General features: G+C 34.0%; 1 protein-coding gene across 4 annotated transcripts in view; it reads left to right on the top strand.

Moving 5' to 3' along the window:
- The window catches only part of CNOT6L (CCR4-NOT transcription complex subunit 6 like), an 89941-nt gene extending 73883 nt beyond the window's left edge, over nucleotides 1-16058 (top strand). For 3 of the 4 annotated variants that reach the window (XM_063108289.1, XM_063108287.1, XM_063108288.1), the window contains exons 9-12: nucleotides 5108-5259; nucleotides 7696-7923; nucleotides 9997-10199; nucleotides 14345-16058. In XM_063108289.1, the coding sequence (XP_062964359.1) occupies nucleotides 5108-5259; nucleotides 7696-7923; nucleotides 9997-10199; nucleotides 14345-14557 (796 nt within the window). In that variant the 3' untranslated portion in view covers nucleotides 14558-16058. The remainder of the gene's footprint in view (nucleotides 1-5107; nucleotides 5260-7695; nucleotides 7924-9996; nucleotides 10200-14344) is intronic. The other variant, XM_063108290.1, reaches the window with a different exon arrangement.
- Nucleotides 16059-16669: the final 611 nt, after the last annotated feature.

Below are 16669 nucleotides of genomic sequence, written 5' to 3'. Positions count from 1 at the left end.
TATCAGCATTAATGCTGGAAATACCTTTCTTTTAAAAGCATAGAGTACCTGAGAAATTCTTAAGATTCAAGAAGAATAGCTATACTCTTATTTAATTCTCACTAGAAAGAAGAAATTTTCTTTGGTTCCTTAGTTCTCACCCATCTCTTTGGTTCTTAACTCTTGCTGAAGCTGAAGTGATAAAACTTGAGAGTGTGTGAGTCTGTCCTGTTTAGTGTTTCTAAGCATCAAGGAAGGAAGCGTTAGTTTTAATGACATATGTACCCTGTCTAGGAAAACTAGTTTTATTTTTCTGAACTTTTTGAAACCAAAGATACTAAATAAAATTGGAAAGTTTTAAAAGTCAAAAGTATGGCAATACAATCACAAACTATACTAATGAGGAAGAAAATTGGAGGGTTAGTTGGAGGCATCTAATAAACCCAGTAATTGTTCAGTATTCGTTTTTTAAAAATTGTTTTTTAAATGAAGAAAAGTCAATAACTAAGCATGTATTTAAGAAGGAAGTTTTATAAACCTATGATCATTACCAGGAAAATTAATAAGCAAAGGCTTGGTAAAAGTGCTAAAGCCATGAGGCAGGTATTTTAAGTAATAAGAACAGGATAGATCCATTGCAGATTGTGCAGTCACTAATTGGTAGTCAAGAGAAAATAGATATACTGTTTCTGTTTTGCTGTCATGATATCTATTGAGCATTCTCTTTAAAGTAGAAATACCAGGTGAAGAGGAGATTGGCTAACCAAGAAGATGAGATTGGTAAGCCAAGAGTCACTAAACTGCCTTAACTATTTAGGTTTCCAGATGAATATAATTATATCTTATGGTATTAAAGGTCTTCCGAAAGTGTAGTTAGAGAACTGGCATGGGTAATCTACTGTGAATATTGGAGAATAGGAAAAGTTTTAGGATTTGGAAGATGGATGAACTATCCCATTTTTCAGAAAGAAAGACTTGCTCAGCCTCAGTTTTCCTCATCTTTGTAATGGGAATAGTGATACCTTGTGTTGCAATTTGAATTCTCCAGAAGACTCTGAGATAGTTGATATTCAGGAGTCTATTAGGAATCAGCACCTTTAGAAAGGAAGAAGAGGAAGCAGATTGGACATAGAGAGAAGTGGAGTTGTGTTGCAGGCCTGGCAGCCTCAGCTGACCCCATAAGGACCTTTGGAGCTGACATGGCCTGTGAGAGTTAAACCACCAGGGGTCAAAATCACAGGATCTTTATCTTTGCTTTTGATCTGTATTTGGGTGTGAGTGATCCCAGAAGTGTGTGAACTTAGGTAAGCAGCTCTCTGCAACTGAAGCAATCCCTAATGACTAATGAGCAGTCTAGGCAGTATATCTCCATGTGCAAATTTTAAGACTTTAGTACGAAGTACCTATCAGAGATCTTGCTACAAAGTAGATCCTCAGTAATGGGTAGCTTTTATTATTTTTGTTATTCTGCCCTATTGAAAATTTTAATTATTTGAAAGGAAATAGAATACATACACACATTTTAAATGCCCCAAAACTGGCAGTGATATTTAATCTGTTAGAAAAATAGAATGGAGTTTCAAAGTGCCCTTAATATTTGAGTGAGTGAACTAATGAGCAGAAACTAATGTAATGATACTTAACAGAGATAAAGTTTGCTGCTTTTAGATTATTAATGGAAGGAAGAAAAAGAGGGAGGGATAAGAAAGTCAACTGTGAGTACAGAAAAATATTTATATGCAAAATGTTTATCACTGCATTAGTTAATAGTGTGTTTCAGAAGTAATTTAAGTGTCCAACACACACTAAATAAATTATAGCCAATCTGTATAGTGGACTATAATGCAGTCATAAAAATTGATTTTGAAGAATATTTAATGTTATAGGGCAATGTCCCTGATAGAATATAAACTTACTGTTATCCTATTTGTGTAAAAATATATGTGTGCATATGCATAGAGAAAAGTCTGGGGAAATACATTGACTTGTTAATAGAGGTGTTGTGTTATAAGTGACTTTTAATTTTTTAAATAATTTTCCTTGTTCCAAGATCTCTACAATATAATATTTAACTTAATAAAATATTTTTTCCCACTTTTTTGTTTTTAAGCACCTATAAATGCAGGACTGAAGAGACCTAGTTTAAGAGTGAAAAGACCAAAAATTTTAGATATATATTAGTTTCTATTTGGCTTATAATTAATATGGCTGTTTCCAAAGTACAATTTTAGTCTTTATTAAAAACATATAGTCAAAAATGAAGGAGGCAGTATTTCATTTATGCCCAGTTCTAGGTACTGCACCTTTGGGTAAACTCAAATTTTTCCAGTGAACAACTTTTACTACCATATATCATTTAAAGAATTGATCATTTCTTTTCCAGAGAAGGCTTGGGATGGGAGAGCATTGACATCATTGTTAGATATTTAAAGTGGTGTCACATGGAAGAGAAATTAGATTTGCTCTGTATTTCTTTAAACAAAAGATCTAGATCTAAGTTTAATGGAAGAAATGGAAGAAAAATACAGGGAAGCAACTTTTAGTTAAGAAAGACATTCTAATAAGAATTGCAGTTCCTTCCCTACTCCCCAAACAATGACCTAACTTTGGTAAAAGTAAAATTACTCCAATACTAAAAATATTACTATTAAGCAGGATTTTTAAACTTTCCTGCAGAACCCAAGGTTTCTATAAATAAGCCTTAGAAGTTCTATGAATATTTAGAAGTTATCTCAAAAATTAAATACGAGTAATTGAACTGTAATTTAAAAATAACATATTCATTCAGATGTTTCAAAAACCAAATTTTAACACTTTGGAAATCACTAACATGTTCCTGATGTGCTGCTTAGTTGACTTGTTTTTAGTGCCGACTTCTGAATCAAGTTTCTGTTTGTCTGCTTGCCTTTTCTGAGTGCAAGTCCAGTTATTTGCCACTTATCTCTGTGTATGTATGTGAATCAGGATCTTTATTAATACTTTGTAACCAAAACAAAATACAGAAATCAGTTGGATACTGAGACTGATATAAGGCTACAATTATCTATAGCCTCTGATTTCAAATTTTTATATTCATCAAAACACATTGACTATTTTCAGTGACTGATTTATTCTAACATAATACTGCTTTGATCTGTTTTATGTATAGGAATATTATCAGAAATTGTTTGGAAAATGGTATTCCACTGCTTAAAAGTGTTTGAAGAAGTCTGATATGGAGGATGGTCAATCCTGTCTATAGAACATATTTTGAATCTGCTTACTCCTCTTGCCTTAGTCCACACCATCATCTCTCATCTAAACAACCTCAAAAACTTTCTAATTGGTCTCTCAATTCCTGTTTTGGCCCCTGTAACCTCTTTTCCACAAAGCAGCTAGAGTGATCTTTAAAAGTATAAATCAAATAATACCATGTTCTTGCTTGGAACTTTTAGTTGTTCCTCTTCCTCTCATCTTCAACATCTTTTCATACCCTTTCATTCTTTTCTAACGCATAAACATAAAGATCTTTGCTGTCTCAGGACCTTTCACTTTTTCCTTCTGTCTGGAATGCTCTTAATCCCCTTCTTCTTGATAACTCCTCATCCTTCATGTTTCAGCTTAAATATCACCTTATTAGAGTAGAGGGTGGAAACTGTACTCCCTTTAAGCACTTTGGGTTAGAAATAGTCACATGACTTGACCCTTCACACTTCTCAGCATATCTGAGACATTCAGAACTGGAGCAGGGAAGGAAATACTGTTTTGTCTAGCACAGCATCCTGCTTGCATAGTAAGCTTTTAGTCAATATTTTTGAAGGGATATGTGCATGCTTCTGTTTTCAAAGCTAGAAGGAAGGTAGGAGGAAGGGGGCTGTTATGAGAGCAAAGATGTTATCTCTCCATATGATATCTAGTGAAAATAGTTCAGTAAATTACCTGAAACTGGGTAATGTATTAAAAACATAAACTTAAATTGTGCAGTTTTGGAGGCTGGGAAGCCCAAAGTTGAGGGGCTGCATCTGGTGAGGGCCTTCTGCTTGGCTGCGACTCTCTTCAGAGGCCTGAGGCTATGCAGAGCATCACATGGTGAGGGGCGCTAGAGCATATTAACATGCTCACTTGCTCTCCTTATAAAGCCACCAGTGCCACTCCTATGATAACCTATTTATCCATTAACACATGAATGAATTAATCCATTTATGAGGGCAGAGCCCTCACAATTCAGTCTCCTCCCAGTGGCCCCACCTTTCATATACTGTAGTTAGATTTCTCACTGTTACAATGGTGATCAAGCTTCAATATGAATTTTGGGAGGACATTTAAACTATGGCAAATGGCTTGATGAAGGTCACACTGCTATTAAATGTCAGTGCTAGGCTAATTCTATTAAATCCAACAACTTTACAATACTTAGTATTTTCTTTCCTTAGTGCCAAACTATTATTAGTGCAGAAGCTATCATCACAAGGAGATCCATTTCTTCATCTAACAGAATTTGTTTCTCTGAACACTTATACCCAATTGCAGCTTTCTAGTAAAAGCCAGATGGGAAAATCTGTTACTCCTTAGCTGAGATGAGGGTGTGTTTCTGCATTTTCTTGACAAATGCTTTGATGTGGTACGAATAAAACTGCAAACAGGGTAGGTAGATAATTTATTCTGTTCTTTTTCATTAACTCAAGGACTCAGTTAAGATTGTGTGCAGCTTTAAATACCAGAAAATCCCAGCAGTAGCTTAAACAAATTGGGGAAGGGTAATTTTCTCACACAAAAAGAAGTATAGAAATAGGTAGTCCAGAACTGGTTCAGTTGCTTTCCCATCCTTAGAAGCTTGGCTTTTGCCCTCCTACTTCTTACTACATGGTTAGAAGATAGTGGTTATTCCTCCAGGCACTAGCTAGAAGGAACAAAGATATAAAAGGGTGAATTGATATATATGTCATCATTGCTACGTGGGGCCTTCAAGAAAGTTTTTACAGTAATCAGACTTCTTATGTCTAAAAATTGGATCATATGGCCACTTATAGCTAGAAAATGATGAGGGAAACAGTGAATATTATCTGTAATTTGTGTCCCCTTCAGTTAATGTCTTGGCATGGTGGTCCAAGTACCTAAAATCATCATAATAATGTATTGTACCTTTTAGATTTACATTGGTACAGAAGCATACAGTGGAATTTAACCAAGTGGCAATGGCTAATTCAGACGGATCCGAAGCTATGCTGAACAGAGTGATGACAAAAGATAACATTGGTGTCGCTGTGGTATTAGAGGTCCACAAAGAACTATTTGGAGCAGGTAAGTGCAATTTAAAGTATTCTTATTAAACATAAATGCCATCCCAAATTTTCCCATCTCAAAACAAGCGAAGCAAATCTTGCTGCTATTTATTGCAGTTATTTTTTTGTCTTTTGAGGAATGGTAAGGGAGATGGGCAGGAAAATAGCACTAATCATGTAAAGCATCATATATTTCTTAGGGTTTCTTGGAATATTCTACACTCCTATTACAGACCTTTTTACTTGTTAGGTAATCTATGTAAAGTATTTCTAATATGCCATTAATTTCAAAGGTTTTTTGAAATAGGGAATGTTTTTGTTAGGCTGAATTCAGAAATTACGATGACTTGGTTGGTCCACTTTTGAGCCATATTTTTAGTTTCTTGAGTATGAATCTTTTGTCTTGAAGGTTAAGTACATGACATGTTTTCTTTTTGTCTTGGAGGTTAAGTACTTGGCATATTTTCTCTAATTTCTTTGTTATATCTCAGTCATTGTCAGGGTAAGAGCCAGGTCTTTCATCTACACGGTACTTTTATATCAAACCTCCTTCTCCCACCATTCTTCAGTTTATTCATCATCAAAGACAATCTTTGATAGGAGATTTCAAATTTTCTTCTTTTTTAACCTTTCGATTTTTATCTGCTTTATGTCCTTTTCATTCTCAAAAGTTTGGTACTTTTTTTCTGGTATTGTGAAAATTAAATTTCTTTTGGAGTCTTACTTGCTTTTTAATTTATAGAAGAGTCATTCTAAGTTATACAGTAGACACTTCCACATTCTGAAATACGTGTCTCTTACAACTCATAGAAGGGGACTTTAAGAATATAGAAAGTGCGTATGGCTCCTTTGAAGGAGCAGATTTTTAATATTTAATACATGAATATTTAATTGACAGACAAAATTAACACTTCATAGTTCCAGGAAAAGGAGACAACTTAGAAGATTTTGGCTGCAAGTATTTATCTTATGATCAAATTGCTTTAAAAATGACTACTTCTGTCACATATAACAGATACTTCAGTTACTTGTTTTCTCAATATTAAAAATAATCATAGCTTGGTAAGACTAGAAGGAAACTTAACTTTACCAAAATAGCAGACTTAGACAATTAGGATTTTTCTCCAGTTTATATTTAAATAGATAAATTTGAGACATTTCTATAAAATTTCAATAGAAAAATTAAGTTTTTTATGTTCACTGATATTTCAACAGTCCAAAAGTATATAAAGTAAAAAGAGAGAGACCACTCATCTCATTCATACTCTCCAGAAATAGCTTTTGTTTATTTCTTTATAGAGATATAAATATATAGGATATATGTATATAGATTTATTTAAATAGTATGCCATGCATACTGAGCTTTATGCATTAAATATTTTATGGATATCTTTCTCTGTCAGTACATGTGTTAACTAACTATATTAAATTTAATTTTTACAATTATCAATGTATTATTCTGCCCACCATTTGGAAAGTACCATGTTAATGTTTATTTTGAAAGAATTAAAAAATATATAATTTTAGGAAAATAAAGAACCTTAGGGATTTTCTAGCTGAGTATCTCATTTTCCACATGACCCTGAGCATCAAAAATGTTAAGTGACTGGCCCAAGACTACACAAAATAATTAGTAATAAAGCCAGGTCTAAAACCCTAGTGTTCAATCTTTAAGAGCATACTATTCCCTAATCTTCATTTTTAAAATAACTTTATTTGGGCATATGGTATGAATTTGTTTGGGCAGCAAATTCACTTTCTTATTTTGTATAGGTTAATATTATGTTACTGCCTTTTACTACTGACTCATCACTGTTGTGCTTAGGAAATGCAAGGTTGGATGAGTACTGGACAGTGGGAAGAATTTAAATTAAGGTATAGGTAACTTAAATAATGAAAGCCTGCCTCACTGGGTTATTGTGACATTTAAATGATAGATATTTAAAAGTGTTTGTTAAAACTAAGTAAGAACGTATAAAATGCAAGATGCTATCATCAGATGTTCATTATACCATGGTATAATTCCTAACTTGGACATGTAGAGAGTAGGGGTCAGCAAAGCTTTTCCGAAAAGGGCCAGGTTGTGTAAATATCTTAGCCTCTGTGGGCCACATATGGTCTCTATTATAGTCTTTTTTTTTTTTTTAAAGAACCCTTTAAAAAGTATAAAATCATCCATATAGCTCATTCAGGCTGTACAAAAACATCTGGGTAGCCAGACTTAGCCCATGGACTACAGTTTGCTGACTTGATCTAGAAGAGTAAAATCCCCATATTAGGATTACCAGAATCTCAGCCCTTTAGTGTCTAAGAACTACTTTATGAGATAAAAGGAAGGCATAAATTCTTGGAAAGAAGTAATGAAGTGGCTATGGATCTTTTTGAGAAAACCTTAAGACACTATTTTTCTTGAAACATAAAGCATAACCTTATCTTTTATAATGTTTAAATTTAGGTATGAAGCCTATTCATGCTGCAGACAAACAGCTGCTTATAGTGGCAAATGCCCACATGCATTGGGACCCAGAGTATTCTGATGTGAAACTCATCCAGACCATGATGTTTGTCTCAGAGGTTAAAAACATTCTGGAGAAAGCCTCTAGTAGGCCTGGCAGCCCAACTGCAGATCCTAATTCCATCCCGCTGGTGCTATGTGCAGATCTTAACTCATTGCCAGATTCAGGTATTTATAGCATCATTTCCTTGTTGCTTTCAATTTTGTTTTTACTATAAGTTCAAAAGCCAGCTACTTTTGAGTAGAGAATTTATCTTTTAAATTAGGGAATGTATCGGTGAGAATCCCAGGGATGGGACACAGGGTAATTGAAGAAAGTTTAATAAAGAAGCTATTTCCAAAGGTGTGGGTGGGGTTAAGGATAATAAAACAATGAATGATGCAGTACTTTGGCACTAACTAGGGGAGTTAGGGTCCCTTTTCCACTCCTACACCTAAAGAGAAAAGTGGTGGGAACTGTCATCAGAACTTGAAAATGGTAGTTACAGTTGTAGGAGCGGGACATATAATAGGAGTGATGGTTTTGAATTGAATGATGCAGTCAATCCCTGGTAAATCAGCAAGAAGGGAGACGGGAATTTGTACCCCTATCTTACTCTTCTCTTGTCCTCTGATCTCCTGCCAGGGCTGCCCATTGACCAAATCCAGCTAGAAGCTATAGTGGGGGAGGGGTTTGCACTTGATGCAGTAAAGATCAGCCTCCTGGGCACAGAGTGCTGTGGAGAAGGATGATCTGAAAGGGCAACCAGAAAATATTCATCACAGGTAGCTAGCTACCTAGTGTAATAACTTTGGTAACTTTAAAGTAAATTCATTAAATGATATTTGAATACTGATACTAGGTACAGAAGAATGATCAAATTCTCCTAGGATTTCACTTCTTGAGCTCCACTAAACTATTTTATATCCCAAACTTATTTTAGATCTTTGTAAAATCAGTTCTGCATTTTAGATACTAAATTTCAAATGTAAAACATTAAAGAATTACTCTTTTGCTATTACCAAAGCATATTCTAAATTTTATATATTATCACTACTGTACGAGGCTATTTAAAATTGTTTAAAATAATCATTCAACAATAAATATAAAGTAACCTTAATGTCTACACTTGGAATATTCAAAAAAGTTACTAAGCTGGAAAATATCTTTCTCTTCTTAGCAAATAAATGCTGAAATCATTGTTTACAAATGTTTGTTTTCAACCCCTAGCCCAATTGGCATCTTAATCACATCGTCTTTTCTTAATGCTTTGTCTGAATTGATTTGCTCTCAAATACAAGTTTTCCTCCTATTTCATTTGATTTATTTAAGGCAGGTAGCTGTCATTTGGCAGCACAAAATAGCTGACTCTGGAGCCGAACTGTCAGGGCTGGATCCCCATTCTGCCACTTACGAGCTGTGCAATCTATCACTAAGTGCCTCATTTTTAATAAGGGGATAATCAGTTTATCTACCTCATAGAGTTGTTTGTGAGGTTTCAGTGTGTAAAGCACTTAGGGCAGTGTCTGGCATGTAGTAAATGCTAGATAAATAACTTTTTGAGCTCTTCACACATGTTGACATTGTGCTCATCACTTACTCATTCTATCTTACTATCATTCCTGATCACAAACAGAAAGAGATGACTCTAACAGAGTTCACCAGTCATCATACTAAGTAAGGGCTGTGATACTGGACACATCTAATATTTTTGGCCAAGTGGTACACCTCTAGCATATGTCAAACTGAGAAAACTCACTTAAGCTCAAAATAACAATATTTTCTAGCTGACACTAGATGTTGAAATGTTGAAGATGCATTTGTTGTAAATGATTTTTTATTATGTATACTACATTTATATATTCCCAAAGTCATTGATTTACTGCATAGAGTGGGGAAATACTAAAGAGATTGTGGTTTAGAATGATATGCCAAAAACATTTAGGTCAAGACCTTCCTGGTGAATGCTACTCTAGGACCTGGGATTCATCTTTAGCCTGAAGAACCACTAAGAAAGCTGAGGATATTTCTGGGTGATCTTGATACTTTGTTCTGAAGTAGGGAAATACCCCTCAATTCAGTCGAATCATTTGAAGTTGCTATTTGATCTTTTTTTTAACAAGAAAAAAGTTTCATATGGCTTAGCCTAATAAAACCACTCTGAACCTGATGCATCCACTTGGCAACAGGTCTTGGCTGTGAATGCTTGTGTAAGGACTAAATGCTAAATGGTTGTGTTCCTTTCTTCTTTATTCTACTAGGTGTTGTGGAATATTTAAGCAATGGAGGAGTAGCTGACAACCATAAAGACTTCAAGGAACTAAGGTACAATGAGTGTCTTATGAACTTCAGCTGCAATGGAAAGAATGGAAGCTCAGAAGGGAGAATTACACATGGCTTCCAACTTAAGAGCGCTTATGAAAATAACTTGATGCCTTACACCAATTACACCTTTGATTTCAAAGTGAGTGGCAGCTCTGGGCTGGTGTAGAAATTATTTCAAATACAAGCATGTGACAAGAAAGGTGTAAATTCTATATTTATGATTAATTGTATTCAGGAATTTTTTGATTCTCAAAATGTCTAGGATAAGTATGCCTCTAAACAGAAGGATGTTTGTTAGGTTTTGTGGTTATTATTGTTGTCTTGCGAATTCTTTTTGAACCCTCATTTGGTCAAATTTCAAATAATGTTTATAATAGCAAAAACTTCTAAAATGCTTACTATGTGCCAGGTACTCTTCCAAGCACTTTTTATGTATTAATATAGTTAAATCCTCACCTGTCCATACTATCCTTTACTTTCAGCAAGAACCCAAATAATAAGCACCTAATATAGCTAAACTGACCTTGAATGAGTTTATATAGTATTCTCTCAAAATTTTCTTAGTACTTTTTTAAAATTATTTTTTAATTTTCCATATTTCTTTTGGGATGCAGTTAGAGAAGGTTGTCTATTTTATATACATGAGTACTAATATATTCCCAGGCAATGGAACACTCTAACTTAAAAAGAGAAAAAGAAGGCTTTTTTTTGCAAAGTAAGAAAAAAAAATTGGAGGGCTCATTGTACAAAACCAGCCATTCTTTAGAAAGATTGATTCTGTAATTAATCCATTTTCCATTGCCAATTTTCTGATCACTCTGCCTACCTATAGCTCCTGTTGTAGCTCTTTTTGACTGTCATTTTAGGCATCTGTACTAAAATCTTACACAATCTTGAAGAAATGCAGATGTTAGAAAGTGGTTTGGTATAAGAAGCCTAGAGGGAATTTAATAAAATACCAAAAGAAATTTATGAAATGGGCTCTTTCACATCTCCAATAACCATTTTTCCATTTTTGGTGTTTGTTAGCTCCTTTTCAAGAAATAAATTTGTAGTTGTTATTAATCAGCTTTTGTAATCATGAAGTAAAAAAAAAAATTGCTTAGAAATTGAATTAATTTAGAATTTTTGCTACTAGGGTAGACAGTTCTATTCAGTAATAGTTCACTTTGTTCTAGTTACACATATGAGTGATGTGCCGGTAAATACTTAATAATCAGTTTTCTGTGAAAAGCAGCCCTGATTTGTAGTGTTCACTGATTTCTGTCCAGTGCAGCAGATTGTGTGCTCCCAGTATGATCCCGTTGAATTCAGAGTTAGAAAGAGAGGCTAAGAAAGCTAGTACTGGTTGCCTATAGCACACCACTAGTCTTGTGTAAGCTTAAAGGAACACCTCTAGATTTATCGATACACAGTTTACTGTAGGTTAAATTCTATCCTTGTGACTGTAGTGATATATAATACATTTGCCAGCATACTGAGAAAACCTGTAATAAAGTTCTCCAAAATAAGTGTTTGATAATTCTACAACTGTTTATTGTTTTGGTGTGTGTGTAGTTAAAAAGTGGTCACCTAGACTTTTTTAAAGGTTACTTGTTCCTTGTCCATACAGCAAAAATCAGAGAAACAAAATTAGGGGTATTAATCTAAGCTCTCTTCCTCAATCATCTGAATTTGTTAAAATTTTTTGTTGATATTTCTACAAAAGATCTTATTCGTGTTAGTAATTGAATAAAAAACTTATTGAGCCATTTACATTGTCCAAAGAGGTACAGAAATGCCTGGTTCAGAGTGTGTTTGATGTTATATATATGGGATGGGATGAGAGAGAATGATAGAGCTGTAAATCAGTGGGAGAGTGGCATAATATGGGAAGATAAATAGTCTGATGGCATAGATGGATGGGATAAGAGGGTGGAATGGGATGGGAAGGAAGGATGGTCAGAGAATGAATTAAGGGCATACCTGATTAGAGAGAATTGAGATTTTAGTCCAAGTAACAGACAATGAACTTTTCAGTTTTATAACAGTATTTTACACAGATAAAACTATCCCAGTATTGAAGGCAATTAGTAAAAATAGTATAGGTAACATCGAGTATAAAATGTCATGTGATCAGCATTAAATCCACATCCAAACACAGTAGTCTGCCATTGTATCAGTGATCTTGTTTACTTGGTTTAGTATTTGTTTACTTTCTTGGTTGGTGAATAAGATAGACATGTAGAAGAGTAGTATTTAGAACTCAGATTCATTTAATCTAGAACTGATTTGGAGCAAATTGAAGGATAAGCAGTTAGGAGAATTACTCCTTTCTCAGCATTACTTGCAGACCAGGTGAGTTTAATAAACAGCTTAACTTAGACCTGCTGCTGCTGCTCCTCACCCCACCCCTAACCCCACATATGATCACAGCTTTCCTATTACGTCAAGTAGTAAACCTGTCTGTGTTACATTATGAAATTTATAATTTTCTCACATTCTTTTAAAAAACAAAGCTTAGCATAATGCTAGCTCATAAACTATTTTCACTTTTTACTTTTTTCAGAAATACACTTTTATAGACTTGTATAGTATAGTCTCCACTAAGTATAAAGACTGTTTTCCCACATTTTAGTGTTCTTAAAAAAAAAAGTTTGAATAAAAGGTTAAGAATCATTAGTCTATAAACTCCTTTGTGAATATGATCAAAGTTAGGGGTCTTCCCCACATATATATATGTGCATATTTTTGGGTGAATTCACAGACATGACCTTACTAAGGGTAATGATAAGAGCTTTTACTCTGCGTGTTTTAAACCAAGAAAATAGTTAAAAGTCATGCCTCCAGTTAAATACATCTTACTTTCTGGAGTGTTTAACATCTTTTGGGGGGCAAAGAATTTGATAACTTTAGTAGCTTATGTGCATGACAGCACTCTAATAAAATGATAAAAGAAGTTTTATTCAACATAAGTAATTGAGAGTATTTCATTTGTGTTTTGTTTATAGTTGAAGCAAAGGGTGGTCTCATAAGGGGAAGTAAAACCACCCCGATCTCTGTTAACTCTTTTCCTAAAATTTCACTGTAAAACTAGGCATTCATCAAATTGAAAGAATAATATCTTGTGATCATATTTCTTGACTGTTTAGACTTGGATTATTAGTAGCAAAAGTCCTCCCCTTGGACTCAAATAGGTTCCTTAATTTGTGGTAAAGTAAGATTGGATAAGGCCTTTTCTCTCTAAAGAATTGATTTGTCCTTATATGAAAATCAGCAAACTGAAGTAGTAGTTTTCAAAATTTCACAATATGAAAATTCATTAAAAGTTTTTTTTTTTAAAGTAGTTTATTACATTGTGATGCCATTTAAAGTACTGGCCAGAATTTATTATGTATAGTATTTGTAAATAGGTACTTCCAGGTATGGAAACATTTCTCCCTACTTGGCCTCAGGCTCTTTTGATTTGGATTGGAACTATATAGGAAGAAATTTGACTTTGCTCTCTTGTATACACAGCCTGGGATGATAAAGACACACTGGTTTTGAGACTTTCTGGTCAGACAAATCAAATCATCTCGCTCTGAAAGATACAATTGATATTTTTACTTAGGTGTCCTTATGCAGCAAGGAAATCCAGGATATATAGAATGCCAGGATTTGTAAAAATGAGTATTTTAAACTAAAGAATAGATTAGAATAGTAAACTGTGTGTAATATTTTGTATGTATGAAGCAAATCTGGAAAGCTGAGCTAGGATTAGCAAATCTGAAAACATGTTTGGCTATGACTTTGTTCAGATGTGTTTGGATATCTTGATGTGCAAATAATTGAAAATAATGCCATTATCATTACAATAATTAATTTGTCATACCTTTTCATGTAATTATGTGTGTATATAAGTATCTTTATTTTTAATTTATTGTAACTGATAAAATTAGTAAAGTTTCCACTAATATTTATACTGACATATTAGATTTCACTAAACCAAGCAGGCCAATTCTAGAGATGCCTGGACATAATTCGATGTGTTTAGCTTCTCAGTTTACCACTTATGCATAGATGCAAGGCTTTGTGATTCCAATAGGGTGTTGTATTTCCCTGTTGAGCCACCTTTATTTCGTGCAATACCCATTGAAGACTTGAGCCTTATTTTACTCACTTTCAAGAAGACAATAGGTACCAAAAGTATAGGTTGCTCAGTTATTTTGCTTTTACAAACTAGGATTGTTCTTTATATATCTTGAGTTTTTCTTTTTTCTAAACATATATTTTTCTTTTTCCCAATCTCCAATCTCTTTCCAGGGCGTGATTGACTACATTTTCTATTCCAAGACTCATATGAACGTGCTTGGTGTCCTGGGGCCTTTAGATCCTCAATGGCTGGTTGAGAACAACATCACTGGGTGTCCACATCCTCACATCCCTTCAGACCACTTCTCACTGTTAACACAACTTGAACTCCACCCTCCGCTCCTGCCTCTTGTCAATGGTGTTCACTTGCCTAATCGGAGGTAGTGGAGTACTGCCCCGTCAAGACGGGGATCAGTTGCTATGGACCTGTACAGTTGTAAATCAAAGTATGTAGGAGTGAAGTATGGCTTTTAAGCTGCTTCTTCAGGTTCCTTTCATTATGTGTTTGCTATAAGACTTTGTATATTTTTGTGCATATTGATATCATTTGGCACTAGGGCTGGAACCAAAGTATTACTCTTTTCAAAGTTTTAGTTTAACATGTTTTTAAATTGGACCTTCTTCATATTACATTAGGAGTCAGCATTGATAATTGATAAATCACCAATTTGAGGCCCAACAACAGTGTATTTGTTTTTGCAAAACAGATACTTTCTTTTGAACAGTTTCAAATAAGCCAACCATTTTTGTAAAAGGCAGTTTTTAAAAACTATATATATAAGATTTTAAAGTGAGTGATGGCATGTCTTTGCAGGGAAAACTTTCTTGAATTTCTGTTTTCCTTTATGACAAACTGACTTTTGGCTCCCCAAGTCATTTGCACATTAACAAAGCACTTAAATTTGCTTGATCTGTACGTAAACTATAATATAGTATCTAGCCATAATAAGAAAATTTGAGAAATTAAAGATGGTTGCACAATATGTTTTCAAAATCAAATATTTAACAGCACATGAGTTTGTTTGCCAAACAGTGGTTATTTTTGTTTTTTGTTTTTTTGAGGACTCACTCTGTTTTTTTGTCCCCTTCTTAGTTGTAACTTTATTAGAAGTTTTAATTCTAAGCCTGTCTCTCCAATTTTCTTAAAAGGAAAACAGCAGCTAAATTATACTGCCACATATTTTGAAAATAGAATTTGGTATGTTGAGGATGACCACAAAATTAGTGTCTAGTGTTTTTCATTGTTGCTATCCATGCTTCTTTTCTGTCTGGTTGTGCTGGAAAAACAGATATTATATGATCTTTATCATTTTTGCTGTTACAGTCAAACATTTAAAAAAAAAACCAATAAAAAGACACTGATCAAAGTTTCAGAAGGGGAAAGCCATACACACATTTCATGTGTTTTCCAAAGTAGGTTAAGTCGCTGTTTGTTTTGGTTTTTTTGAGGTGACAATGGAATGGATTTTGAGGGGGGAGAGAACAAATTTGGGGCAGTAGTTAAAAACTGTGGATCATTTTTCCTGACTCTAGCTGCCAAATGGCCACCATATGCTTTTAATCTTTGTTACCATTTTCTGTCAGGGTAGAATTAAGAAGCTGCCAGTTTTGTTCCCAACTGTTGGATGCCTTTAGATATGTTGGAATCATTTTTTATTATTATTTTTTTGCCCAAGAGGGGCCAGGTGAAAATCTGTGACTCAAGAGGCAGTGAACATAATATCATTTTCTGGGGGAAAAAATTGGTCGGCTACTTGATGTTAATTATGGCACAGTAACAGGAAAAGGTTGTGTCTGTGTTTTTAAGTTTTTCTTTATTCTGCTTTTTTGCTGCTATAAGAGTTTTCTGAAATTTATATTTTAAACTTTTCATGCACTTTACTGTTTCTAGTCTCAAAATGTGATATTTTTAATAAACAAATTTTCCATTATGTGAATGAAATTTTAAAAGAAAATAGCCTATATTTGTGTCTCACTAATATATAAAGTACAGGTCAAATTTAAATTATTTAATTAGTTTTAAATATATACAATATGTCTCTTTCAAACTTGACATCTTAGGCTGTTTTATTAGTCATAACTGATGGATTTTCTTTGGTCGTTTTGTACTAATTTCTCCCGTAGTAAATTAATCAGGCTATATAAGATAGTATTTCCCCTGAAGGGTAATTTTAGTGGGATGAGGGTGGTGGGATGATGTAATATCTATGTGGGATTGCATCGGAAGGGTTCTGTAAACCCTAAACTCCCTTTTAAAAGTGCCTAGTGATAGAGGCATTGTTTGTCATCTACTGTAATTGGAATGTCATTGTAGTTCAGTGAAGTTTGATGTAAATAAAATATTCTTTTAGAAATGTTAAAGTACAAGAGTAAAATAAAAAGAAACCCTTAAAGATGACAGATTTTCCTCAACGTGCAGGTATTCCTTCTTATATACCTCAAGCATCCAGCATCTAGCCATGCAAATTGATTACGTGAAGCATAGTACTGGAAAGT

This window comes from Cynocephalus volans, chromosome 9, assembly GCF_027409185.1.
Source record: "Cynocephalus volans isolate mCynVol1 chromosome 9, mCynVol1.pri, whole genome shotgun sequence".
NCBI lineage: Eukaryota > Metazoa > Chordata > Mammalia > Dermoptera > Cynocephalidae > Cynocephalus > Cynocephalus volans.
This window is presented reverse-complemented; position numbering and strand designations above follow the sequence as displayed.